The following is a 25861-nucleotide window of genomic DNA, read 5'->3' as shown; positions in this document are numbered from 1 at the left end:
ACTTTTTTTCGTTTCCTGATTTTGGCGATTGTCAGCAAGATGAGACTCCTTGCTCTCTGTTCCTCCTCGCCCAACCCCTTTTCGGCTTCTTATGCAATTTGGTAAGCCAATCCACCTCCTCAAATGAAAATACGAAGAAATCGGTGAAGACAAATTAACAAAAGGTAAAAAACGTTTTTCCACACCGCTCCCCTCAGCTACCCACGAAAATGCAGACCAGACGCCGCGCCTGCCCATAACTCCGCTGCAGAGAACTCAAGTATGATATTTCTCCATTTGTGCTGCATCAATATGCAATTAAAAATCATGATATTGGACGAGACCTGTAAGACAAGATCTGTATCGTCCATTCCACTCGCGCTTGCAACGCTCGTCGAAAGGTGATTATACAGTCGGCCGGGTGTAGAACGTGACCCCAGCAAAGGGAACGTCATTATACCACGAACTGTTTCACTACTTCTTTCCACTATTTAGGAGAACTAGATAGGTCAGTAAAAGTCTTCCTACAAGAGAGTAAGTTTGCAGAAACTCACTTGGGAGAGAATTGGGGACTAGTAGGCGACCACTTCGGAGAGGCAGATTGGCCAGGGGAGTTCGGAGTGAACGATGGCGATGTCGGGGAGTAAGCTCCTCTCTGGTTCGGGCTTGTCGGGCTGTACACGGGAGAAGTTGGCGAGTAGCTCGGGCTAGTGGGCGACAAGCCTCTTCCAGCGCCGCCGTTGAACTGCGGGCTCGAGGGGCTGTAAGCCGGGCTGGTGGGAGAGTACTGAGGCGAGGTAGGCGAGAACTGTGGAGAAGTAGGACTGTATTTCGGTGAAGTAGGCGAAATACCATTCCTGGCACGTCCCGGGCTGGTAGGAGAAAAGCTGGGCGACGTTGGAGAGTACTGGGGACTGGTAGGGGAGTACTGAGGGCTCGTAGGCGAGTAAGACGGCGAGGTCGGGCTTGCCTTGGACGTGAACGCAGGCGAGCTGGGCGAGTAATTCGGAGACGTCGGGTTGTAAGCAGGCGACGATGGCGAACCGAGAGCATAGCCTGGACTGGTGAAACCCTGGCCCGGAGAAGTTGGGCTGTAGCCGCTTGGAGAGGTAGGCGAGTAGCTGAGCCCTGGGGAAGTGGGGCTTGTGCCCATGCTGAATGGACTTGTCGGGGCGTAACCAGGACTCTGTCCACCACTGTAAGGACTAAAACTACCACCACCGTAGGCAGTAAAGCCTCCACTCTCATCTCCGCCAGCTTGTACCATGGGCGAGAAGGAAGCACCATAGTCGGGACCACCAACGTAACCACCCTCTGCCAGAGGAGAGCCCATGTCGTAAGGCGTCATTGAACCCTCGAGAGGCGAAGATGCGCCAGCTTGAGTACCAGCACCCATACCATGGTGACGAGAGACGACAGTGCTGAGCATCTGCTGGTCGAGTAAGACGTCGAACTCACCAGTTCCGGAAGGAGCGAGTTGTCCAAGGATGATGTTCTCGGAGACACCGCGACAGTCGTCAAGCTCACCAGAAGAAGCAGCATCAAAGAGAATCTCGACAGTCTCTTCGAAAGAACAACGCATCAATGCACCGGTATCTGCACGATTAATACCGTGACGAGTGACGGCCATGAGATTTCCGCGAGCAGTCATGATATCAACAAGCAAGGCAAGATGGCGATGGTTGACGTAGGAACCATCGAAGGACAGCACCTGCTTCAGCTCTCTCATCAATGCTGCTCTGGTTGCTTCAATACCGAAGACGTTGAACACCTCGATGAAGTGATTGGAGTAAGTGCGGTGAGGGTCCACACCTTCCACGGTCAAGACGTCCTTGAGAGCGGTTCCACTGGTGTCGAGAAACCATTCCTTGCACAAGGGATCACTCTTGGACATGGTGAGTGCACCATCATCGGTAACGCGAAGTCTCTCCTTGAAGTTGACGAAGGCTCTGGAAACGTTGGGCACACCACGCAGCGTGATGTTGCTGAGGAGGAACTCCTGGAGACGCTGGATAACGAGATCTGCTTCAAGTCCCTCATCGTCGTCATCCTTATCGGCGCCGATAACGTTCAGCGATGGACGGATACGAATGACTTGCTCGTCGGCGTTGTCATCACTGAAGATGATGGCCAATTCGCTCTTGAAGGTAGCCTTGATCTTGGCAGCAACGTCGGATGCGTTCAGACCCTTGTCCAGGAGCTGTCTGCGACCAAGTACGATACGCAGGAGCCACTTGGAATAAGAGTCCGGACTCTCAGCGTTGTCCTCAGGAATAATGAAGTACGACTCGACCATGTCCCTGTCGGCTTCGATGACAGTGGACTGAATGTCAGGATCGTACCAGATCTCAGTCTTCTCCGTGACACTTCGCAAGCTGGTGTACTCGACCAAACTACGCAGAGTCTTTGCCTTGTCCTGGTCAAGACGGTTCTCCTCGACCTGATAAACGGTCATGGAGGGAGTCTTGATATTCGTTGCAACGTTCAAAATCTCCTTCAGACGCGGCACACCCAGGGTGACGTTCTTAGAGGACACACCAGCGAAATGGAAGGTGTTCAGCGTCATCTGAGTTGCAGGCTCACCAATAGACTGGGCAGCGAGGACACCGACCATCTCACCGGGACTGACAAGAGATCTGGCAAATCTGTTCTGGATGTCGCCCAAGATGTTGTCAAGCGCAAGCTTGTTGAGCGAGTGTTCTTTGACCAGACGCTTGAAAGCCAGTCTAGATCGCAAGAGCGCCTTGAACAAGATTGTGGCATTGAGCTGAGCCTCTTGCGACAAGGGGTCGTCTCCGCGTACAACGACAATGCTGTCAAGCATTGCCTTGACCTTAGGGATGACTTCCGATGGGTGAAGATCGCTTCTAGCGCCATCCTTGATGCGGAAGCGAGTCCTTGCACTCTCGATGATGCGAGTGATGTTCAATGGAAGTTGATGTTGCTCGTCATCATCAGTGCGGCCATCTCTCAGCGTGGCTCTGTCAGCAAGAAGAGCCTCCCACTCATCATCAAGGTGACGCTGAACCTCAACGTCACCTGCAATCTCATGAGCCTGTTCAAGAATATCAGGAGACAGAGACATGGCGGGATCCATGACATCCACACGGAACTTCTTTTCGAATTGAGGGTCGGAGCAGGAGATGATATCCAGCTTTTGGCCCTCGATGTGGACGGCATCGAGACCGTCCTCTCCATACACGAATTGAACGATGTCGCCGAGCGAATTACGGACAGTTCCATCGTACTTGGCCATGACCTCTTCCAAGGCCTTGACGAGACGGCGTTGAATGTAACCAGTCTCTGCAGTTTTGACAGCGGTATCAATCAGACCCTCACGACCGGCCATAGCGTGGAAGAAGAACTCAGAGGGAGTCAAACCACGGAGATAGGAGTTCTCAACGAAACCGCGAGCCTCGGGCGAGTAATCGTCCTTGGTGAAATGAGGCAGAGTGCGGTACTTGAATCCGAAAGGAATGCGCTTGCCCTCCACGGACTGCTGTCCGACGACAGCGGTCATTTGAGAAATGTTAATGGCTGAACCCTTGGAACCCGAACGAGCCATTTGAATGGCGTTGTTGATATCCTTCAAACTCTTCTCGGTCCTGTCACCTGCGTTGTCACGAGCACTGTTGAGCGCCTTCGAGACTCTGCTCTCGAAAGTCTCGCGAACGTTCATACCCGGAAGAGGCTCCAGGGTGTTGGCAGTGGCAGAAGCTGTAATGGCTTCGACTTCGGCCTTTTGTTCGTTGACTGCATCGGTGATACCCTGTGCCGTCTTCTCATCAGGAACGGTGTCACCGACACCAATACTGAAACCATTATGGAGTAACCAGTAGTTGACGACTCGTTGAGTACCGTTGAAGAAGTTGACAGCGGCCTCCCAGCCCTTCTCGTTGTAGATGATGTGAATAACACCACCACCGCTAGCGCCCACAGACTTCTTGCTGAAGAGGCCGTACATCAACTCACCGCCATGAACCATGAGACCGTTATCATTGATTGTATTCATGCCCTCAGCGTCGCCACGAACCAAATTGAGGCCAGCGGGGATGACGAGACTAATAATCTGCTTGCCGGTCCAGCGCGGTCTCGGTTTGATCAGAGCTGGTGGAGGGAGCACTCCATCCCAGTCAGGCACCCACATCAAAATGTTCATGACTTCGCCCTTGGTCATAAACACATCTCTTCTGCACATCTTGTAGATACCGCAAAGGGTGTCTTGCACGATACCCATAAGGGGACCGTTTCGCTGCGGGGAGACGATATTGAGAGGAACCATGCAGAGGTTCATGACCTCTGATCGTGTCTCGTGACTTTGTGGAACGTGAAGATTCATCTCGTCACCATCGAAATCTGCGTTGTAAGGTGAGGTGACAGACAAGTTGAGTCTGAAGGTTGAGTATGGCATGACACGAACTCTATGACCCATCATAGATTCCTTGTGCAGCGAAGGTTGTCGGTTAAAGATGATGAAATCTCCATCAACGATGTGTCTTTCCACCTTGTAGCCGTATTGCAGCTGGATTTCGCCAGCACGCTTGTGATGGCGCAAATCAATTCTCTCACCGGTATCTCTGATGACATACTTGGCACCGGGGTGCTCATTAGGACCGTTGCGCACAAGTTGTTGGAGCTTGTCAATGTTGAAAGCATTGACAGTCTCGGGGAAGGTCAGGATGCGAGCAATGCTGCGAGGAACACCGACCTCATCGAGAGACAGATTGGGATCACCTGTGATGACGGTACGAGCAGAGAAGTCGACACGCTTACCCATAAGGTTACCACGAAGACGGCCCTCCTTGGACTTGAGACGAGCACGGATCGCCTTGATTGGTCTACCGGACTTCTGAAGTGCCTTTGGCTGGCCAGCAATGTCGTTGTCCATGTAGGTGGCAACGTGGAATTGCAGCAACTCAACGAACTCGGCGACAATATGAGTGGGAGATCCTTCTTGCTCGGCTTTGCGAACGTTGGCATTGGCTCGTACGATATCACTAAGCTTGTAGGTCAAATCATCCTCTGAACGCATGCCCTGGTTCGTGCCATCGACAGAAACACTGGGTCGAACGGCGGGAGGCGGGACAGGCAGCACAGTCAAGATCATCCACTCGGGACGGGCATAGTCAGCGTTGAGTCCCATTCGTGCCAGTTCAGTATCCTTGATAGAGTTGAAGATGGTAAGGGCAGCCTGAGGCGTGATCACCCGCTTCTCGACTCGCTGCTCGGTATCGGGCTCCTTCGGGTAGGTGAAAGTGCCGGTGAGCTTGAGACCATCCTTTCGGATGCTCGGCTGAATGTTGCCACATCCACCGTGACTTCGCTTGTTCTGCTTCTTGAGCTGGTCCTTGGGATCAGCACCAAAGGCGCCACTGTCATCGGGGGCTTCGTCAACTTCGCAAATGAGCTTCGGCTTGCATAGTCTGTGGACAGCATCAAATCTCCGCTTCGGGTCACGCAGACGGATGGCTTGCGCGAATTGAGGCGTGCTCTTTAAAGGTAGTATTAGCACTGGAAACGCGCGCTGAAATGTCGCTCGCGCGTGGCGATCAACTTACTTCGTCAAGCAAGATTTTACCGCAGCTGTGGCACACAGTCTCCAGAATCTTCTTGATCTTGGTTACAAAACCTAAGGTATTGAACGTCAGTAGCGTTCAGAGAAAAAACGCCTAAAAGATGAACCAGAGGCACTGACCAACGTGGAAGACTGGGACTGCAAGTTCGATGTGACCGAAGTGACCAGGGCATTCAAGCATATCTTCACCACAAGTTCCACACGCCACCGAACGATCGATAGAACCCAGCTTTGGGTCATTCAAGCCTTTTTCGCGAGGTTTGTTGCGTTGCTCATCCATGGTCTCAGGGTATTCGATTTGACAAACACTCATGTTCTTGATCTCTTCCGGGGAAAAGAGACCGAACTGGACCTCTTGGATGGTCTTCAGCGGCGCGCTGGAATAGGGGAAAGAGTTTTGGCTCGCCATGTTGAAGATGGACGATGATCCGGATGATGTTGATGGATGTCGAATGGGTCGCTGGACCTTGAGTGGCGCGACGTATTGGCCCTTTCAGGAAACCTCAATGAGGACCTGCCTCCTCTTCAACTCCGTCGCTTCCTGCTGAAACCTCCTTTCCTCTTTGCCCTCAATCAACCGTCTGATGGATTCGTCTTGATTTATTGGAGAATGCGCGTGTGGGTCGGGAAAATCGCCGTCTGTCTTTTCGCGGCGGAGACAAGGTGTCAAGTGAAGAGGCGACGCGCGCGCCTTTTCACGGAACCGTGGAATATCGCTTCCACCAAGGAATGTTAAGGGCGGTCACGAGCAGGCCGGACACACCTGTTGATGTCGGTATATTATAGATGGGTGGTGATGTAAGAAGGTGGTGATGGACAAGGCGCTGCTGTCTGGCTGCTGTTGCCTTCTACTTGCAGCGATGAGGTTCTTGGACGCTCGGGCCAATGGCATGTCGCCTGCACGTGACAATAAGGTAAGCTTGGTGCAATGACTCGTGAGTCGAATGAGAGGCATGAGTCGAATGATTAGGTAGGGTTTGTCGGAAGCACCGTGCACACTAGCGCTGGATCCGTACAAGTGGTATCATCTCCGTCTGACATTTTATTGTGCAGTGTGCAGCATAATAATATTGTTACTCTGACGTGCCTCAAAGCTAACAAATCTATTCGCACTCACAGCTTCATGTGATTCTGCACTGTGGTCGAATAACAATAAAGTTCACCTAAGAGAGCTTCACCCGAGAGGTCTTTCGACTTACTGTACCACTATTACTTACGCGCAAGTGACCAATCAACAACCACCGTCACTCGTGTGTTATGTATTGCGAATACTGACCACATCGTTCATTGTGCAAATCATCTACTGTACCACCGCAGCATGCTTGGTCGTCTGAAAACAAAGGCTCTGCATTACAGCCTGCCCTCGTCCTGATATCATTTCACTTACGACTTCCGCATTCGGCTGACAAACAGCAGTCATGAATCTCGCACTCGTTGATCCCTTTATTCTCGCTCAGGACATTCCCGAAGCACTCATCGCTCGATTGCGCAGCTCAGGCACCGCTGTCTGCCTGAGATTCAGTCGTCAAGGAGATCTCCTCGCTTCTGGCACCGCCAAAGGCGCCATCGCCATTTTTGACCTGGAAACCAATGGCGTCGCTCGCAAACTTCGTGGCCACACCCCCGGCCGTCAAGTACAGTCATTGAGCTGGTCATCTTCCGGCCGCTATCTGCTCAGTTCATCGGTTGATTGGAAAGGCATCCTCTGGGATCTCAAGGACGGCTCTCGCATCCGCACCATCAACTTCGGCGCTCCCGTCTTCATCGCTGAACTGCACCCTAGCAATCACTTGCTTTGCGCTGCTGCGCTGTACGAAGATCAACCAGTGCTGGCGGATATGTCTAACACCATCGCCGTGAAACGAACCCTTCCTAGTCTGCCTAAAAGATCTTCCTACGACCAGGAAGCCAATAGTGAGAAACAAGCCGCGCAAGATGCAAAGAATGTCACTACCGTTGCTCTTTTTACCCCATCTGGCAACCACATTATTACTGGCACTACCAAGGGTTGGCTGAACATCGTCGACGCAAAGACTTGTACCGTCATATACTCGGTGCGCCTGAGCGCAAAGGCCCTTCTTCTGTTACGCCTCACTCCGTCCGGACGTGATCTCCTCGTCAATGCCGCTGACAGCATCATCCGGACCATCAAGCTCCCTGACTTCTCCGACCCGAAGCTAGATCCAGACAACATTCGCCTTGACGTCGAACACAAATTCCAGGACGTGGTCAACAGGTTGTCGTGGAACCATGTCGCCTTCAGCTCGACCGGCGATTATGTCATGGCATCAACACTCATGAATCATGATGTGTATATATGGGAGCGCGGGCATGGCAGTCTGGTCAAGATCCTGGAAGGTCCCAAGGAAGAGCTGGGTGCGGTCGAATGGCACCCGCAACGCCCTTTTGTCGCTGCAGTCGGGGTCGAGTCAGGCCGAATATATCTTTGGTCTGTGAATACACCTCAGAGGTGGTCTGCTCTCGCTCCAGACTTTGCGGAAGTGGAAGAGAACGTGGAATACATCGAGAAGGAAGACGAGTTTGACATCCATCCGATTGAGGAGCTTCACAAACGCCGTCTTGATTTGGAGGATGAGGACGTCGATGTCTTGACTGTCGACCCACCAAAGCCTGGTCAAGTCGCCAACGAGTTCCGCATGCCAGTTCTCTTAGACATCGACGCAAGTGACAGTGAAGACGAAATCATCGCAATTGGCACTGGTCAATACCGGCGTAAGAGCCAAGGTGACCAAACTGATTGGGTAGATGATGAGGACGACACTATGGACGAGCAGCCTGCAACCAATGGCCATTCCTCCAACAACTCAACCAAGCGGCGACGGAGGGATTGAGCAATCTTGCACACTTGTCGAGCCTTCTAATTGATTTTTTGTTCTCTGCAATGATATGAACAAAGCGCAGTATCTTCGCTCTACCCATCCATGAGCAGGGGTAGGTCTTTGCTCAAGCTCCCTACGACTTTCGATCGTCAAGCCTGTCATGTCTCGCAATGTAATGGGCGACAATGAACGGTAATTTTCGACGGATCCGGCGTTTTGTGCTATCCTGGAACAAAGATAAATCTTTCCCTTTAAGGTTGGATCAACACCGAACTCATTGGAAGATTTAAAGTGTTCAGCTTCTCTTCCATCCGAATGCCACTCGAGTACACCCTTGAACAGATCTCCAATCATGTGTAGACCAAGACCACGTAGGCTTCGAAGACAAGCTGGCCGTGACAGAAGACATGGTCATTTCGCTCAAAGAGATTCAGGCACTGGACTGTCTCAATCATTTGGAGCAATCCGACTTAACACTTTGTTTCGAAGAAGAAGTTCTGCTTCGATAGGTCCTGGAAACGATGTCCAAGCGGCACGAGCACCGAGTCCACCAGCAGGGGTCACTACTCTAGGAAACCTCCCTGCTGTTGACCCAAATCTGATACCTGTGGTGAATACAAATCCCCTACCAGGAACATCTAATCAAGGAAGTGATGCCGCCGGGATTCCGCTGGGCTCGCTACCAACAGGTCCTCAGGCGGGCGCTGCTACTCGAGGAAGCTCTGTGGCAATCTATTCATCCGGTCCATCGGCCGTCGGTCCACAGGTGCCGCCATCACCCCCCAGAAACTACAGAGTCGTAAATACCGACCCGCTATCCTTAGGCTCCCGAGAGCCTCCACGGCCTCCGTCACCCTCAAGAGGTGCTGGCGCCGGTTCTCAAGCCCCGCAATCTTCGTGGCCCCGAGCCGCGCTTCGACCGCTTTTCAGAGATTCTGGGGATGCCTTGCCAGAGCCCTTGCCAGCAAAATCTCAGGCAGCAGCCCCAGCAGTACCACCAGCAGTGTCTTCAGTAGTGCCTTCAGTAGTGCCTTCAGTAGTGCCTTCAGTAGTGCCTCCAGTAGTGCCTCCAGCAAATCCAGCAGTGCCCTCAGCAGACCCGACAAGTGCTGCCGGTCCACCTCGCTTCATCACGCCTTTTGCCTCAGGGGGAACTGGGCAAGCTGTGAATCAAGCGTCTAGCTCGTCGCAAATCAGTCCAGGAGCTACTCGTGCAAGGCCGCAAGACGTAGCGCCTCAAGGAAGGGCCGCGCAAATGATGCAAGGAGCCATTCAAGCATTCAGAGCGATGCATGACAGACGACGAAGAACTCTCAAGCGGAGGATGCTGCTCACCGGCCACAGACTGAACAATCACACCGAGGCCAATTGGAGAGGGGTCAAAATCCTTGGATCCGGCGGCCAAGGCGCTGCGGCTCTTTGGGTCCAATACGACAACCATGGCAGGGTCGTCAGTCGCATGGTTGTCAAGGAAAGTGTTCTATCCCCGCAAAATTTCGACCACCCCTCTACTTGGCGGGATGGTGTTCTCTACGGCGAACCCCATGAGGCATCCATGAACTATATGGTCAACAGTGAGCACAACAACGAGTTCCGACACAGAACGAACACAGTGACAATATACGGATTCAGTGTGCAACGAGAGCAAAGCACATATCGCACTTATATGAACTACTATCCCTACGGCGATCTTTGGGAAATGGTCATGGCACAGCACAAAGCTGCGATTTTCAAAATTTACTTGGCGGATGGCTTTGTTCGTGAGATCGTCAAGCCCGCCAATGGACATGTCCCTGAGCCTGCAATATGGTATGTGTTCCAGTGTTTGGCGAACGCAGCTATAAGCATGAAATATCCACCTCATTTACCACCCGGTTCGCCTGCTGGCACCAACGTTGTCCATATTGACATCAAGCCTGCCAACGTATTTCTCGGGGGACCTGCTAATGGTGGCCCTCGAGAGACGTTGTTCCCATGGTACCCAAGTGCGCACCTTGGTGATTTTGGCTCGGCAGTATTGACACATGATCACGATCCAGACAACCCAGATGCCTTCGACGGCCAGGCGCAAACACGAGGATATAGAAGTCCTGAGCTCTATGCAATTACAAATCCGCGATGGCGACTGGGTGCGTGGACCAACATATATCAAATCGGAATGGTCATATTTGCACTTCTAAAGGGCGACGGTAACGACCCGCAACAAATGGATTGGCCCACCCTGGGCGACGTTGACCTAAATCATTGCATCCCCGAAGTGGGTGCGCGCGCTCGAGCTCTTTACTCCGGAGATCTGATCAACGCAATGGAACAATGTATCCACCCCGTGTGGCACGTCAGACCGTCGCCAGAAGACCTGCAAGAGTACTTTCGAGAGATCATAGGTCAACGTGCGCAGGGCATGGACACCGTGGCCGCGTTCGGACACGACAAGATGAACCAATGGCTTCACATGTCTATGAAAGACGAATACGCTGTAGGTATGCAGATCCCTTCGCTGGTAAGGAGAACCAGGTCCACAGTTCTGCCAACGAACGCGCAAGCGGACGTGCCTCCCCGTGGTGCAACGCGTTGAACGCTCGATTTGCTGCTTGCATCTGCTCTGTGTGTTGTTGTGTTTCCAGCTGCTGCCCACTCTTTCCTCGTACTCTGGAGTATATCGCTAGTCTTTACTTGCTTTTAAATTGTTTCTTGTCCCTTCGAATTATGCGCAATACGTTCTGATTGCAGGTTATGCTTGTTTTCATACGCTTGTTCACTATATATACGTCTGTAGAACTCAATTACTCTTTCACGGGCAGGAAATCCATCTTCACTTCCTTTCCCCCAACCATCCAAAGCTACAGCCAAAGTGCTCGATTCTCGATAAACAAAATGCTGCAGGACAAGCAAGAAAATGGCCTCAGCGCTGCTTGCATCCATGAGTCCTCTGGCCAAGCACGCACACATCCTCTGATCCTATTTCTAACGACGACGCAAACAGGATCATCGTTTATTCCCGTTGAGATCTAGATACTCGAGAGTGCGCAACAAAGGCCGAGAACGAACGGTGATCCGAAGACAAAGAAACGCGCTCCGGATCCGGCTGTGGATGATGCTCGTGACACAATGGGACGATTGATGATGACGGATAGGATTCCATACCGCGTCCGCCTTGACCTTTCCATCTTGCTCTCGGCGTACCAGAAGACAATAGCCGTCTCGTGGACGAAGCGATAAGAGTCAAGACCGAGGGACAAAAAGTGCAGTCATCAGAAAGTTGACCATCGTCGCATAAGCAACAAATCCGAGGGACTCGAAAGGGACAGAGAAAATCTGCAAATGGCAGACGAAGAAGACGTTCCTTCATGGAGTGAGCTGAGCGAGACGCAGAAAGAGAGACTGATCCGGACGGCTAGGAACGAGTACAGACCGCGACACGGAGGCGCGGGACACCTTCCGACTGCGGCGGGGGAGTGGAGGAGTGGACAAGTTATTGGTGAAGGCGGCGAGGGGGTGGCGCTTGTTTTCAAGAAGGTCGTGAGTATATTTCTCAGGTTACTTGCCTATCACATTAGAGGGCTGGAGCATGAAGAGAGGAATTGACGATGATGATAACAGGACACATACCAGCGCGTGACGGACAGTACAGTGCTCAAGGTAATCCAACTCGGAGTCGACGCCTACGACGACAAGACTCGATACTACAAAGACCCAGACGACAGTGACACGACAGACAACCACGACGGCGCGCTGGTGCCGGGCGAGGCGTTCTGTCAAGGTCTTGTATCGAATCGTCGAAGTGACTTCAAGTACTCGGTGCGCATGAGGGCGTGGATCAAGAGCGAGCGCTTGACGCGCTGGTTGATTTATTCCGATTACTGCGTTTACGAGCAGTCACTTGAGCAGCTTATTGCGGCGCATGCGAAGCCTGGGTATGAGGAGAACCAATCACCTTGTTGATACTTTGGGATTGAGAGCGCACGCAGTGGTTGTTCGCGCCGTGCTGCTCCTATTGACTAATTGTTTGATTGTGTAGAGCTGACGACGAAGAATCCGAACCCTCTCATCCTATCCCTGAGCCTGCGGTAGGTTGATGCCAATTTCATAACAGGGATGCCTGGAGCGACATACTGATCTGACATGCAATATTAGGTATGGTACTTTGCAGAGTGTCTAGCTCAAGCGGCTGTGGCCATGAAAACTGTGCCTACGAGATCCCGTGCTCGGGCTGCGACTGACGACCAGACTCGGGGCGAGGTTGTACATACGTGAGTATTGATATCTTCAAGTATATTCATCAAAGTAGACTTGACCAGCTTACATTATGTGTGATCTAGCGATACCAAACCCGAAAATAGTACGCATACTCGACATTCTGGGGGGAGGCATTGCTCGGACTAACAGATGTACAGTCTATCTGGATCTAGCGGATCCGTTGAGATTTCGAGCATATCCGATTATAAAGGTCATCTAACCTTAGCATTGTGTTGGATTCGGCGGAAACATGCTGACCGTGGAAATAAAGGTTGGCGACTACGGAGGCGCCCGATATACTACCATGTCTGACGCCAACAACCCGACATCATTCCTGGAAGGTGTCACAACTAAAGGCTACATTCCTCCAGTAAGAAGATGCAAAAGCGGACTGCCTGCAGAGAAAAACGTAGACAATCAGAACTAATAAAGTACAGGAGCTATGGCCCGACCCAGAGGATCCCGATAGCCAGCTGGAACCGCTCGATCCGCCGTACATGCTTGACGAGAAAACTAACATAGGGCAGATTGGCAAGGTCTTGATGAGCATTGTGTCCCTGCAGACGCGGATAAAGGTACGTCGCAGACACCAGATCAAATATGACGAAGCAGAGGATCCGGACGACTGGACGTATCCCGTAGCAGACGATCTCCCAGACGGAGCCACCTACAGTGAAGAATTGCTGGCGCTCATAAATCGTTGTTTGATGCCCTTACCTAATGACAGACCTACTGGGAACGAGCTGCGCCAGAATGTCGCGGCTGCTAGTCTAGGACATGTGCGAGGAATGGACACGGTGGAACAGCGAAGGCTACCACACGGACATCCTTGTCGACTCGGGCTCGCAAAGACACACCAATACGGAGAAGGCATGTCACGCGCTCGAGCTGTGCGTAAAGTGTAGATAATACGTTCGCGGAAGATTCCTTGAAGCATCATCGTTCGATGGTCCATAAGCGAGCTGCAGAGGAGTCGAGAGACGAGCGAAGGTGTCGTGGAAGTTCCAATGGAGTCATATGCTCCGAGCAGTCTTACCGTCCTCGTCAAAGTTTGTGACATCGTTGGCCTCCGGTGAATGCGGAAATACGACTTGATCAACACTTCATCCTTCTCGGCCAGGTAGACAGCGACACGAAGTGCCATGCAACTCATCGAAAACCATCGGTGTTACTCACTGACTGGATGGTGATCCTTACTCTATAGCCTTCGATGAGCTCACTCACTTTCGTCTGATGTTATACAATCAAATGATAGTAGGCAGTGTCTAGTTGCCTACTGCTGTACTGTAGCTGTACCGAAGGACGTCTCGCCTCCCGCGGAGCCCGCGGGCACCGAAGCTTCGATCAACGCGGACAAGATGACGCTCATGGAGTATATCGCTGGCAACACCACTAAAATGATAGAGTTCGAACTATTCGTTAAAAGCGAGCAGCTTCGCAACATATCGTAGACATAGGATGTTACTGTATCACTCTCCGTTTTTCACATCAAGCTGTCCGTAGAAGCATGTTTACCTGGTTGAATGGATCGGACACAACCCCTCCAGCGTTCCTCGAGGTTCGAAGCTCGCGCTGGTTCATCGTTTTCACTGTCGCCGCCGCCGTCTTCACCGATATCTTTCTCTACGGAATAGTAGTCCCCGTATTGCCCTTTGCATTGACGTCGAGGGCTGGCATCGCGCCCGACGATGTGCAGACTTGGGTCTCCATTCTCCTCGCCGTGTATGGCGCAGCCCTGCTGGTGGCGAGTCCCATCTGTGGATGGTATGCAGACAGATCGTCGTCGCGGAAGATGTCTCTCCTCGTGGGCTTGGTGATGCTCGCTGGATCCACCGTACTCCTCACTGTTGGTAGTAGTATTGGTGTTTACGTCGCTGGACGAATACTACAAGGCTTTAGTGCCGCGGTGGTATGGGTGGTTGGTCTAGCTCTGTTGTCTGACACAGTCGGCACAAACGAACTGGGAGAGTACATGGGCTATGTCGCCATAGCAATGAGCATGGGCATTCTCGCAGCGCCCTTGCTGGGAGGTGTGGTGTTTGACAAGTGAGGAAATTAATATGCTGTACAATGATGAATCTCAACTAATGCTGGTTTCAAGGGGCGGATATTATGATGTTTTTGCCATGGCTTATGGTCTTATAGGTGTGGACATTGTCCTACGCTTTGCGCTAATAGAGAAGAGAGTGGCAGCGAAGTGGCAGAGTCAAGACGACGTTACTGAGAAGACCGAGTCGGACGACAAAGAAAGTGTGGCGCGTGCTGCTGTGCAACCTGAGATGCAGGGAAATGACACGACGTTTGACCTGAAAGATCCAACCAAACAACAATCAGCTGCATATCCTGGAACAGCAGGAGAGCAACACCTGCAAAATCATGTTACAGCCCTGCCGTCCGAGCAAGAAAAGGGTTGGGTTGCACGGCTACCGCCCGTTGTTACCTTGCTTGCATCTCGCCGACTCGGGGCAGCCTTGTTTGGATGTATGGTACAAGCATCCCTATTGACATCCTTTGATTCCATCTTGCCGCTACGCGTCCGAGAAATCTTTCATTGGGACTCAATCGGCGCTGGCTTGATTTTTTTGCCGCTTACTATACCTTCTTTCACATCACCGATCATCGGTTGGGCAGCGGACAAGTATGGCACTCGATGGTTGGGTACTGCTGGGTTCATACTTGCAATACCTCCACTTATCCTGCTGCGTCTGGTCGACCATGACTCTATACGACAGAAAGTACTCCTTTGCGCGCTGCTGGTACTCATTGGCGTGACACTGGACATGATCCTTGTACCACTCATGGCCGAAATCACATATGCTGTGGAGGCGAAGGCAGCAAAGAGACCACCTGGCTATTTTGGGAAGGGCGGTGCATATGCTCAGGCCTACGGACTTTTCAACATGAGTTTTGCAGCTGGATCTATGGCAGGGCCCCTCTTGGCAGGTTTGATAAAGGCCCATTCAGGCTGGGGCACTACCACTCTTGTGCTAGGATGTGTGAGTGCATTTTCTGTAGTACCCACAGTCATCTGGGGTGGAGGGTCCATTTTCAAAGAGAGGAGGGCCAAGAAAGCAGCTCGAGACGAATCAATAATGGAAAGTGGCCAGGTATAGTTCAAGTCCACAAGTTACAATAGTGATAGTATTCATAATTCTCTACTCATGGCTTGCATGGTTCATTCCTCTGATCTTGACTTACATGGTTCATTGCTCTGTATGGGCTTCTTGGTTGCACTTTGACCGGCTCCTGACTTCATGGCAGAACCTGATGACAGGCAGATCTTCAACAATACTTCAACAAGCATTGGAGGATGTTCGAACAATGACTTTCTCGCATTTTATTCAGCATTTTGTCCCTCTTGGCATGATTGCCCTTGACAGTGTTAGAGCCATATCATCGCGCCTTGGGGTCGGTTTACTGATCTGGGTGGTTACATCACCGATGGAGGCGAAAATACCATGGTAGTGGTTGTAATAAGCACATGGAAACAGTGTCCTGGGCTTGTTGGGGTGTGTCAGGATTCAGAAGACCTCATGGCATTCTGGCAGTCTTCGGTGGCCGGGTACCAATAGATCAATTGGACCAATGCGGTTGTAGGCTCGTTCACCGGTGTAAGTCTGTACTTCTCCTACGATCCAATCTTCTGTTCACCGCGCCGAGGACAACCTTGAGGATTCCGTCGGCGCTGAGTGTAGCTCCCTCGGCGGAACGGAAGGGTACGGTGTCTACCATGTCCCGAATTTCGCCACCCGCAATTTCTGACAACTCATCGTCTAGCTGCTTGAGATGAGCTCTTGCATTTTCGTCTCTACCGACTTGGAAGAACTGCACTCCGACCTGCCAAGGCGGCGCATCGAGTTTGTCCAGTTTCTTCGCAGCTGATACGAGAGCACTCTCCACATCATCGGTAGGCACGCCATCGGTGACGACGATTATGTTCATTGGCTTGACCGCATTGATGTTCCGAGCACATTTCTCCAGGTACGGTCTCAAGATCGAATCCAGACGCTGTCCAGTGGGAGTTGAACCTCGCGGTTTGACTGATGAAAAAATCTCCCGAACGGTAGCCGATGAATGTACATTCCGGTGATATGGTGAGTCTTTGGCATTCTGGAAGAGCATCGATCAGATCATTGAACTTTGGTCATATAGGGAATGCACTCACCAGAAAATATATATCAATACCATCAGCGTCATGCTGGACACACACAGGGATTATTGTTTCGAGGGCGTCTTTGGTCTCGCGCCAATATCTGCCAGCCATGGAGCCCGAGTCATCAATCAAAAAGACTGTATCGAAAGTGGTTAAAAAATCATATGGATCGTCAGCAGGAATATCAGTAGATGAGACCACTGCGGAATCAGGAGTTATAGTTGCGGTGTAGACTGGTGGTGGCACATCTGCTCCAGCCGACTTGATTTGTATGGTCGGGATGCCCGTAGTCATAATGCGGTCCCTGTAGGAAGATGTACGAGAAATGTGTTTCGAAGCTTTATGACCCATAATGTGATTGCTTTGGGAAGTGTGCCCGTAGTTCTGATGCAGCTGTAAAGAATGATGTTGCGGTTTTGAAGGCCGTCGTGATTGTCCTCCGGTCAAGGCAAATCTCATGGTTGACAACCAATCTTGCTTGGGCACAACTGGGTCTTTTAACAGGGAAGGAGGTGTGACAGCGCAGCCCAATCTTAGAGACATTGTGGACGGTCGGTTCACTCTTGACTTTTTTGCTATGACACTGAAGTAAGATCGTTAGAGTGATTGGCTGGTGCTGGTAGCGTGATAGTTTTGAGAGTTTGACTTAGACTTCTTCGCTGACCTTGCGACAGCATTTATATATGCTCGTAGTGGCATTGCTGGAGTTGTTACCCCTTACAAATGCAATACCTGAGACCTTGTCTTGTATTTTCATAGGCGCTTGATCCACACCTGGCGACATGACACCACAATTTCCGCAATATCTCGGAAGTACCTACTTTGTCAGAAGGAGAATGTGGAATTGAGCGTTGAAGTTGTTGCGGTCGTCTGCGAGGCTGGCAAGGCTTTCAACGGTGGGGGGCTTAGAGGTGCGAAGCCCCAAAACTCCGCCTGCCTCGTGCCGCCTGTCTGGCTCGTTTGCGCAGTAATGCTGGATGCCTTATGTGTCGTGATCATGTTATCAATCATATGGATAAGCAACATAACTCCGAACCGCAGTAGGCATTGGTAACTACAAACCGAATGACTGCCATTCTATTGTATTGTAAATGCTTAAGCGTCATCGAATCCGGCATCATCTTCATCCGTTCCCATATCCATACCGCCTTCGTCGTCACTAAGGCCCTCGAAAACCATAAACTTTTCGTTCTTCGCCTCAGCTGTAATTGTGTCAGCATATCAGTGGTGGTTGCAAGTCAAAGGTCTGGTACTTACTGCCCCATTCAACAACGAAGCCACCTTGGACTTCGCAGTCGGTCAGCCGCGTTTTATCATCATCCTTAGAACCACTACCCTCCACTTTGCACCTCCTTCCCAATATACAACCGGTCAATGTAACATTTTCGCCAACAACTGCGCCTTCCATCAAAAGACATCTGGTCAAGCGAGAGCCGCTGCCGATTGTACAACCCACGCCGATGACACACTCCTTGATGTTGACTCTGCTCTGTATGGTGACATTCTCTGCCACCAAGCTGTCTGTCTCAGTCACTCGTGATTGCTTCTCGATCATATCTGGATGAGCAACTTTGGCCTGGTGTGCGAAGGCAGAAGGTGATGCCCCCGTCGAAGATGCCTCATTGATGGAAGGCAACTTTGCCAATCTCAAAGATATAGCCAGTAATAGAGCTGACGTATCGACACGACGGATGAGAGATTGTGGTTGTGTTTCTGATTGTGCTGGTTGCACGTATGCCAAAATTGGAGGAACAGTCAATGCAGTTTCTGCCTCCAGTCTGGCCGACTCTGGAACTCTTGAAGCAAATGCGTCCAGGTTTTGCATAGAAGTGCTGGCAGACTTGCGTCGCACGGAAGTGCTGCTCATGCTAGCCAGATCGACTTCTTCCTCCCCAAAATTCATGCTGCTTGCCATCATCATGTCTTCTGCATCTGGAGTTGCATGCCCATCCTCCAGAACGTCTCGTAGTCCCAACTTGTCTGCAAGACCGTCTTGCCAACCAGCTTTCGCCCACCAACCAAGCACATCTTCTGCCACAGAATCAAAGGTCTCGTTCTTCTTCATCATCTCCTTGATCCAATAGGGGAAGAAGTAGATGTGTGCGTCTCTGTGACTCGTCTTCATCTTAATTCTGCCGTGTCTTTTTAGTAATCCATGCCTTACGGGAAAACTCTTCTGTTCCTCCGTGATGTCCTTCATAGTACTTGTAGGGATACTTAGAACCAACTTCTCCACATCTGGGCGCAAGGAACCTTCAGGTGGTGGCACAGCAGAAGGTGGCAACGGTGTGGTGGCGATGAAGTCGGTCTCTTCGCCTTTTGTGCTCACTCCTTCAAGGCCTTTGGTCGGATACCACACGCCCAGTCCGCCTCTGCGGCCACTCTTTTCGCCGCCCGAAGATGGATTCACAGCCATACCGTCGACTATGCCACCGGTTGCGCCACCAAGACCGCCCTCCAATATCATCCATGACTGCAGCAAGGCAGCGCCATCGAGCTCGCAAATCAGATCGCAAGGTAGGACCACAAAGTCCGAGGTGATGGCCTTTTGGATTTCAGGCAGTCGGAAGATCTCGCCAGTTCCAGTGGTTTGAGTAAGACTTTTAGGAGCGAGTACTTCAGGGCGTGGTGCGGGTAGGCCTGTGAGGTGCGGGTTCTGGGCCAGAGCCGTCTCTAGCGGTGCTGCACTCTCGGCGGGAGTGATCAATGTAATGTCTGCCAGACACGACCAAATGGTCAGATGGTTTAGTCAAACTAGAATCACCCAAGCACGCCTACGCACCTGTCACGCCCATACGGTAGCACCAATCTAGAGGATACCATACCATAGGTCGATTTGCGATTGGGATCAGGGCCTTTGGAAATTCCTTCGGATTCGAGGTAAATGTGTTGAGAGACAGACCGGGACCGCAGAGAATGAAGGCCTGGAAGCCTGCATAAGGCAAAGCTGCATGTGGCATATTCGCAGCCGTGAAGAGAATATATAGATTCGGCGCAGTATAAGATCAAAATTGAGAAACAATGCCGGGGAGGGTGGAGATGGATGAGCGCAGATGTGTTGGTGAAGCAACCAGAACCAGAGAGCACTTAGAAGGATATGCTGTTTATTGGTCAAGATGCACCACCTACGTCCCGGCAGATGTGTAAAGTCATCTATGGTGGTATAGAAGTATTTACTTTACAGTACCTCAGGCATCTCCAGCTGCTTTAGAGTCATGACTAGGACGGCTTGGGACGAAATGACTCTGCCAAGATTCCAAATTTCAGTCAGACATTCTTTCGGATTTAGGACCGTAATTCCCGTATAGTAGCAATCGACGCGATATGGACTAGCGCATCACCTCTAGAACCAAGCATCTCAGACACATGGCCAAGCCTTGGCTGACAGTACCTTACTTCGATGTGCAATCCTGTGGAAACATGCAATTATAGCTTCTAATTACAGAAAAGCTATGTGGCGGGGTCGTCTTCGAACCTTCTACTGTAAGTCAATACCAAAGTGAGTATGTGCGTTTCGTAAGCATCAGATTATATCATAAAACTACTGCGATGTGAGTCGCCGATTTCACTTCTCTCCCCGCAATCGTCAGTCCCTGCTCTCGTGGCGATTGCTAGCCGCTAGCCGCCTTGTCAAGGCTCTGAGTTTCATGGTTACGAAGAAGTTCCAGCATGAACCTCTCCTCCTTTCGCTCCTTTGATCACTTCATCGCACTTCAACCTTGGACTTCTCTAACAGCTGTGGCTGCTCCAGCGTCGCTTCCCTCTTTCTTGCTGAACAGCGTCTCCACGTTGTCGCTGTCCTGTCTGCTCTCAATACCGTGGCTATCGCTACTCTTGGCCTTGGTCGATGACTTCAGGAATGGCAGGTGACCTGTGTTTTCTTTGTAGCGCATTGTGACAAATGAAATGATCACCACAAGCCAGTAAAGATTGTATGACAGAACGGAGCCATATGTTGCGGAATTGGTCCATCCAAAGATGGCGTTGAAGATGCCCCAGCCACCGCCACCATTGAGTTCAGGGTTACAGCAGTTAACGTGCCAGACGCTCTTGCGAATATCGTAGGATCCAGGACCCGAACCGACCTCTGATGCATCACCTCCGATGGTCTTTCCCCAGGCATGGTTTTCGAAATACCACACGGCCTTGGAGAACAGACCTGCAGCGACAAGATACAGGAAACATGTCGAGACGATGAGGAACATCTGCAGTGATGCTTGGTTGCCTCCACTGTAATGCATGAGTATACTTGTCCATGGTGACCGGACTTGGTTCCACTTACCGGTAGATCAAATACCCGACCAGACAGCCAGCACCAAGGCCGCAGATGACAGCAAGGGGAAACGCGGTAGCAGGCAAACCAAGACTCACGCCTCCAATGAAGATGACGGCCTCAAGGCCCTCACGAAGAACAGTGATGAATGGCAAGAGGAACATGGCGTATTTCTCACCCCAACGCTTCAGCTTCGTAGTAGCGGTGCCAGTGTTCGAGGTCTTGGCCTCCAATGCTCTGGCAAGCTTCACACGCCACTTGTCTTGCAGCTTGGAGACTCGAAGGAGAGCTGCGCCCATCACGGAAATGATGAGAGTGGCTACGAGGCCAAAGCTGCCCTCCCAGATGTCCTCAGTCGCAGCAAAATGGTCCTTACCGAAGCCATAGAAAGCTCCTATCATGCCACCGCCAATTGCGAGACAGATGAACAAACCAAGTCCGACACCACACCATACCTATCAAGGAAATCAGCATAAATGGGTATTACATCTCTGGCATACTCTGTTCTTACCTGCTTCACGAGTTTCTTATAAACCACGGGATCCCTCTCAGGACCAAGTGTTTGCTTGAGGAATGCCAAAAGGACCGAGACGATGATGCTGGTCTCAAGACATTCCCTGAAGCAAATGAAGAAAACTGTAGGGAGTTAGGTCCATGTTTACGAGGAAAGACAACGCAGCTTGCGTACCAGGGACGGCAAAAACGTTCACAGTCATATTGATTGCCCGAGGGAATTATAACGATTGAGGCTACCCTGTCAATGACTATTCACTGAACGAATAAATCGAAAAGTAAACTAGCTGAGGCAAGGATGATCAGATATGATAAAAGTCGAGGTGAGCAACGAGGAGCGAAGCGGAAAAGATCTGATAATAGCGAACAAGCGGGCTACAGCTGTTGGTCTGCCGATCTTCGGCTTTAAAACAACGGTATTGGTCTGCTAGCGCTGGCTAGATCCACACCTCCCTAGCATCAGGGAGCTTTGACACGAAGACCCTGTTTAGACGTTTAAAAATGTGAGGATTTGTGAGGATTCACATGAGGAAAACTTTTATAGAGTTATACTAACAAAGTCAACAGTGATCTCCTCCCAACACCCCGATAGCTTACCAGTTCCCATTGCAAATAGTTGTTTCATGACAACGTTAGATGCGCGAACACGAAGACCGGAGCATACTGATCTAGACCGTATGCAGCTAGCCGTAGCGAGTACCCTCTCACGCGGGGCTTATCAGATGAAAAAGACTCAAGCTTTCGGCGGTTCTAGGCGAAGCTTGCACCAATGAACGTGTGAAGATCCTCGATTGTTGTCTACATCTAAGATAATCGCAGCCCTCAACCGCTGTATACCGTGCATGTGGTACGATACACAAGCGCGCGCTGCAAAAAGGAAAGACCTTCCAAAGCATGATAATTGATAAGATCATACGACCCGCCCTACACCCGATTTCGCGGTGGCTTGATTAGACTTTACCGTCTCACGGTGGCGTTTTCTCACGACTCGACAGCATTGCCGTGGTCGCAAGGACGGATCTGATTTTCACAATCACTCAATCTTATCAATCGTATCACTCCCTCATTTACGATCACTCGACTTTTGTAGGAACCCGACTCGCAACGACTGTGTGTAGCAATCATGGCTCTCTCATTGTCCAATTTTTTGGTGGCCTTTCTGACCTTGTCTTGTAATACCCTTCTAGCAAATGCTGCTACCGTCACGTATGACTGGAACATCACATGGGTCACTGCAAATCCCAGTGGCCAAGAAGAAAGGCCAGTGATTGGCATCAATGGCCAATGGCCGCTTCCAATGCTCAACTTCACCAAGGGTGACCGTATCATCGCGAATGTGCACAACCAACTTGGCAATCAATCAACGAGCATACATTGGCATGGATTTTTCCAGAATGGAACCAATGATATGGACGGTCCCCAAGGTGTGACCCAGTGTGGCATCGCGCCCAACTCTACTTTCACTTACGATTTCACGGTACGGTCTGCTCAAATGTCTATTTTATAGGGACTGTTATATTGACATTCAACAGGCGGATCAGTCTGGCACATACTGGTATCACAGCCATACTAGGAGCCAATATCCTGACGGTCTACGCCAGGCTCTTATCATCAGGTGTGTCTTTCCGCTAGCATGACATGTGTCGCCTGTGAGCTAAAAGCAAATTCAGTGATCCCGAAGATCCGTATGTTGGCAAGTATGATGAAGAGCTTGTCATCACACTCAGCGACTGGTACAACGATCAAATGCCAGAGTTGATGAAGCAATTCATTAGTGTTGCAAACCCTACCGGTGCTGAGCCTGTTCCCAACGCTGCGCTGATGAATGATACCCAGAACTTCACCCTCGGTGTGGAGCCGGGCAAGACGTACATGCTCCGTCTGGTTAACGTCGGAGCTTTCGCTGGACAGTACTTCTGGATCGAAGGGCATACCATGCAGGTCATCGAGGTCGATGGCGTTTTCACCGAGGCCGCAGAGGCGGATATGATCTACTTGACCAGTGCGCAGAGAGCCAGTGTCTTAGTGACGACCAAGAATGAAACCGATACCAATTATGCTATGGTTGGTAGCATGGACACTGTATGTATGTCCCGACGATGTTACGATTGCAAGTGCTGACAATGTCAGGATCTCTTCGACAGCCTTCCGACGACTCTGAACTACAATGTCACTGGTTGGCTCGTGTACGACAAGGCAGCGCCGCTTCCTGAACCAGTCGTGATTGATGAGTTCGATCCTTACGACGACTTCAATCTTGTTCCTGTCGATGGTGAAGAGCTTTATGAGCAAGCAGATTACACTATCACACTTGATCTTACCATGGACAACCTTGGCGATGGTGCCAACTAGTAAGTCTGAGATCGTGCATCCTACAAATTTTTTATGATGTTGACGCGTCGCAGTGCTTTCTTCAACGACATCACATATGTCTCTCCGAAGGTGCCTACTCTGTATTCGGTCTTGACCACTGGATCGAATGCTACTGATGCAGCGATCTATGGTACTGATACCAACGCCTTCGTGCTGGACAAAGATGAGATTGTCGAGATTGTCCTCAATAACGATGATCCTGGTAAACATCCTTTCCATTTGCATGGACACAACTTCCAGGTGATCACGCGTAGTGAGGACGATGCTGGTCACTACGATATCAACAACCACTCTGCTTTCCCTGCCGTCCCAATGCGTAGAGATACGCTCATGGTCAGGCCCAATGGCAACTTCGTGGTCCGCTTCAAGGCTGACAACCCAGATAAGTCTATGCTAGATCCCTTGACCAACAAAGCATGTCACTAACAGCATCAGCACGAGTCTGGCTATTTCACTGTCACATCGAATGGCACATGGACAGCGGCCTCGTCGCAACCATGATTGAAGCTCCACTCGAGCTCCAGAAGTCGCTGAGCTTACCTCAGGACCACCTCGACAACTGCAAAACCCTTGGCGTGCCCACCGCAGGCAACGCCGCGGGTAACACGAAGGACTTCCTCGATCTGACGGGGGAAAACAGGGCGGTCCCACGACTGCCTGCCGGCTTCGAAGCTAAGGGCATCGTCGCCTTGGTCTTCAGCTGCATTGCAGCATTCCTTGGTCTCGCCGCCATTGCCTGGTAAGTGCATCCGTACATGATCTTTGCCCACATGTTATACCCAACCCTTTGAGCTTGGCACTGATATGTCTCTACTAGGTATGGCTCTGCGCCTCTCAACCCTGCCACCGAGGCTGCTATCGAGCAAAAAGTTGGGGAGATCAACATTTGAGAAGTAATGAGACCTTGAGAAAAAGACGAGGACGATCGTCATTGATTCATAGCAGCAGGAGTCCGGAGCGGTGTGCTGCCAGCTATGTTGTGGTGTTTCTTACGTATCGCGTTTCAATAGTGAAAGCGGCCGAACAGGCGACCGATTGTGTCGACCCAACGGCCTGGGTCACGACATTAGTTTCAGTTTGCCCTGCAACAGCAGCAGATTATGGATGATGATTTTATGTCGAAGCTTCCCATGAAAGATCTTGTCGGTCTTCGCGGCAGTGCCTGCGGACATCCGATTGAACAGCAGGCGAATGTTATCTTGCTTCACACGCATGACCATATATTAAATTGTGGTTGTAACAGGAAGGAGATGCATATGCTTGTATGCAGTATCGTGACACGGATGTTATCGGACAGGCAGAGAGGCAAGGAGACGCGGTCATAGGTCTACCGGGACTGTTCAACGGGCCTATGCAACATCACGATTTCTGTCGCACCGAATAGGAAGGCGACTCCACAGTCGCAGATCGTCAAACAATTAAGAGTCAAGGTACAAGTTCGGTACTGTACTGTAGTATAGAGATGCCGCCTCGAGCAAATCACAGGTCGAAGAACTAAGGTGAAGCCTCGGCAAGAAGATTACGCGCAGGTGAATGGCGTGAACTCCTAGTTCTTGCTCATACAAGTAGCTGCTCGCACGGCATACTCCGCGCAATTGATCCGTTGAAGCCGTTCGATAAAGAGATAGTGATATGTAGCACTCGACCGCTTACATCAAACAAGGATTGGTAAAGATTGTGGCTCCCCCTTCTCATCATGAGGCAGTGAGTCCAGCGAGTCCTGGTCGTCAAGCAGAGTCACTATCGACCAGTTGTCAGACCCACTTACGCGGCCGCCAAAAGCGGTCGTGAACAGCACTGGAAAGCAGGCGAGGCGCAGATTTGCATTGATGCGCAAGTGCATTCAGCTCACCGGCTAGCTGCAGGACAAGTAGCCAGGGAAGGGATGCGGGACGCTGTTGTATACAGGGTAATTTACT

General features: G+C 51.0%; 7 protein-coding genes across 9 annotated transcripts; 3 read left to right on the top strand and 4 right to left on the bottom strand.

The window, feature by feature from the left end:
- Window positions 1–466: 466 nt before the first annotated feature.
- Window positions 467–5963, bottom strand: AAFC00_003037 (DNA-directed RNA polymerase II subunit RPB1; the record flags this gene model as incomplete). Its single annotated transcript, XM_069342449.1, has 4 exons — window positions 467–479; window positions 534–5470; window positions 5538–5608; window positions 5675–5963. The coding sequence occupies 4 exons, from the start codon at window positions 5961–5963 to the stop codon at window positions 467–469; spliced, it is 5310 nt and encodes a 1769-aa protein (XP_069198949.1).
- A 1009-nt stretch (window positions 5964–6972) lies between these two features.
- AAFC00_003036 (uncharacterized protein) lies at window positions 6973–8406 on the top strand (the record flags this gene model as incomplete). Its single annotated transcript, XM_069342448.1, has 1 exon — window positions 6973–8406. The coding sequence occupies one exon, from the start codon at window positions 6973–6975 to the stop codon at window positions 8404–8406; it is 1434 nt and encodes a 477-aa protein (XP_069198948.1).
- A 5731-nt stretch (window positions 8407–14137) lies between these two features.
- Window positions 14138–15743, top strand: AAFC00_003035 (uncharacterized protein; the record flags this gene model as incomplete). The annotated part of the gene is made up of 2 exons (XM_069342447.1): window positions 14138–14676; window positions 14732–15743. The coding sequence occupies 2 exons, from the start codon at window positions 14138–14140 to the stop codon at window positions 15741–15743; spliced, it is 1551 nt and encodes a 516-aa protein (XP_069198947.1).
- A 490-nt stretch (window positions 15744–16233) lies between these two features.
- AAFC00_003034 (uncharacterized protein) lies at window positions 16234–17134 on the bottom strand (the record flags this gene model as incomplete). 2 transcript variants are annotated; one of them, XM_069342444.1, is made up of 2 exons in its annotated part: window positions 16234–16740; window positions 16796–17134. In XM_069342444.1, the coding sequence occupies 2 exons, from the start codon at window positions 17132–17134 to the stop codon at window positions 16234–16236; spliced, it is 846 nt and encodes a 281-aa protein (XP_069198945.1). The 2 variants fall into 2 exon arrangements, with proteins under 2 accessions (XP_069198945.1, XP_069198946.1); XM_069342445.1 differs by having other exon boundaries at window positions 16796–17077.
- A 744-nt stretch (window positions 17135–17878) lies between these two features.
- Window positions 17879–19743, bottom strand: AAFC00_003033 (uncharacterized protein; the record flags this gene model as incomplete). The annotated part of the gene is made up of 3 exons (XM_069342443.1): window positions 17879–17985; window positions 18041–19498; window positions 19566–19743. 3 exons carry the CDS (start codon window positions 19741–19743, stop codon window positions 17879–17881), a joined length of 1743 nt encoding a protein of 580 aa, XP_069198944.1.
- Window positions 19744–20496: 753 nt separating this feature from the next.
- Window positions 20497–21772, bottom strand: AAFC00_003032 (uncharacterized protein; the record flags this gene model as incomplete). The annotated part of the gene is made up of 4 exons (XM_069342442.1): window positions 20497–21013; window positions 21066–21511; window positions 21568–21692; window positions 21745–21772. The coding sequence occupies 4 exons, from the start codon at window positions 21770–21772 to the stop codon at window positions 20497–20499; spliced, it is 1116 nt and encodes a 371-aa protein (XP_069198943.1).
- A 920-nt stretch (window positions 21773–22692) lies between these two features.
- AAFC00_003031 (uncharacterized protein) lies at window positions 22693–24832 on the top strand (the record flags this gene model as incomplete). Of its 2 annotated transcripts, XM_069342441.1 has the most annotated exons (7): window positions 22693–23046; window positions 23102–23184; window positions 23240–23651; window positions 23700–23920; window positions 23975–24324; window positions 24381–24681; window positions 24760–24832. In XM_069342441.1, 7 exons carry the CDS (start codon window positions 22693–22695, stop codon window positions 24830–24832), a joined length of 1794 nt encoding a protein of 597 aa, XP_069198941.1. The 2 variants fall into 2 exon arrangements, with proteins under 2 accessions (XP_069198941.1, XP_069198942.1); XM_069348054.1 differs by lacking the exons at window positions 24381–24681; window positions 24760–24832 and having other exon boundaries at window positions 23975–24368.
- Between the last annotated feature and the right edge of the window lie 1029 nt (window positions 24833–25861).

This window comes from Neodothiora populina (assembly GCF_041146345.1).
Source record: "Neodothiora populina strain CPC 39397 chromosome Unknown canker_contig_15, whole genome shotgun sequence".
NCBI classification, from domain to species: Eukaryota; Fungi; Ascomycota; class Dothideomycetes; order Dothideales; family Dothioraceae; genus Neodothiora; species Neodothiora populina.
The sequence above is the reverse complement of the archived record's forward strand: the minus strand, read 5'-3'. Positions and strand labels throughout refer to the sequence as shown.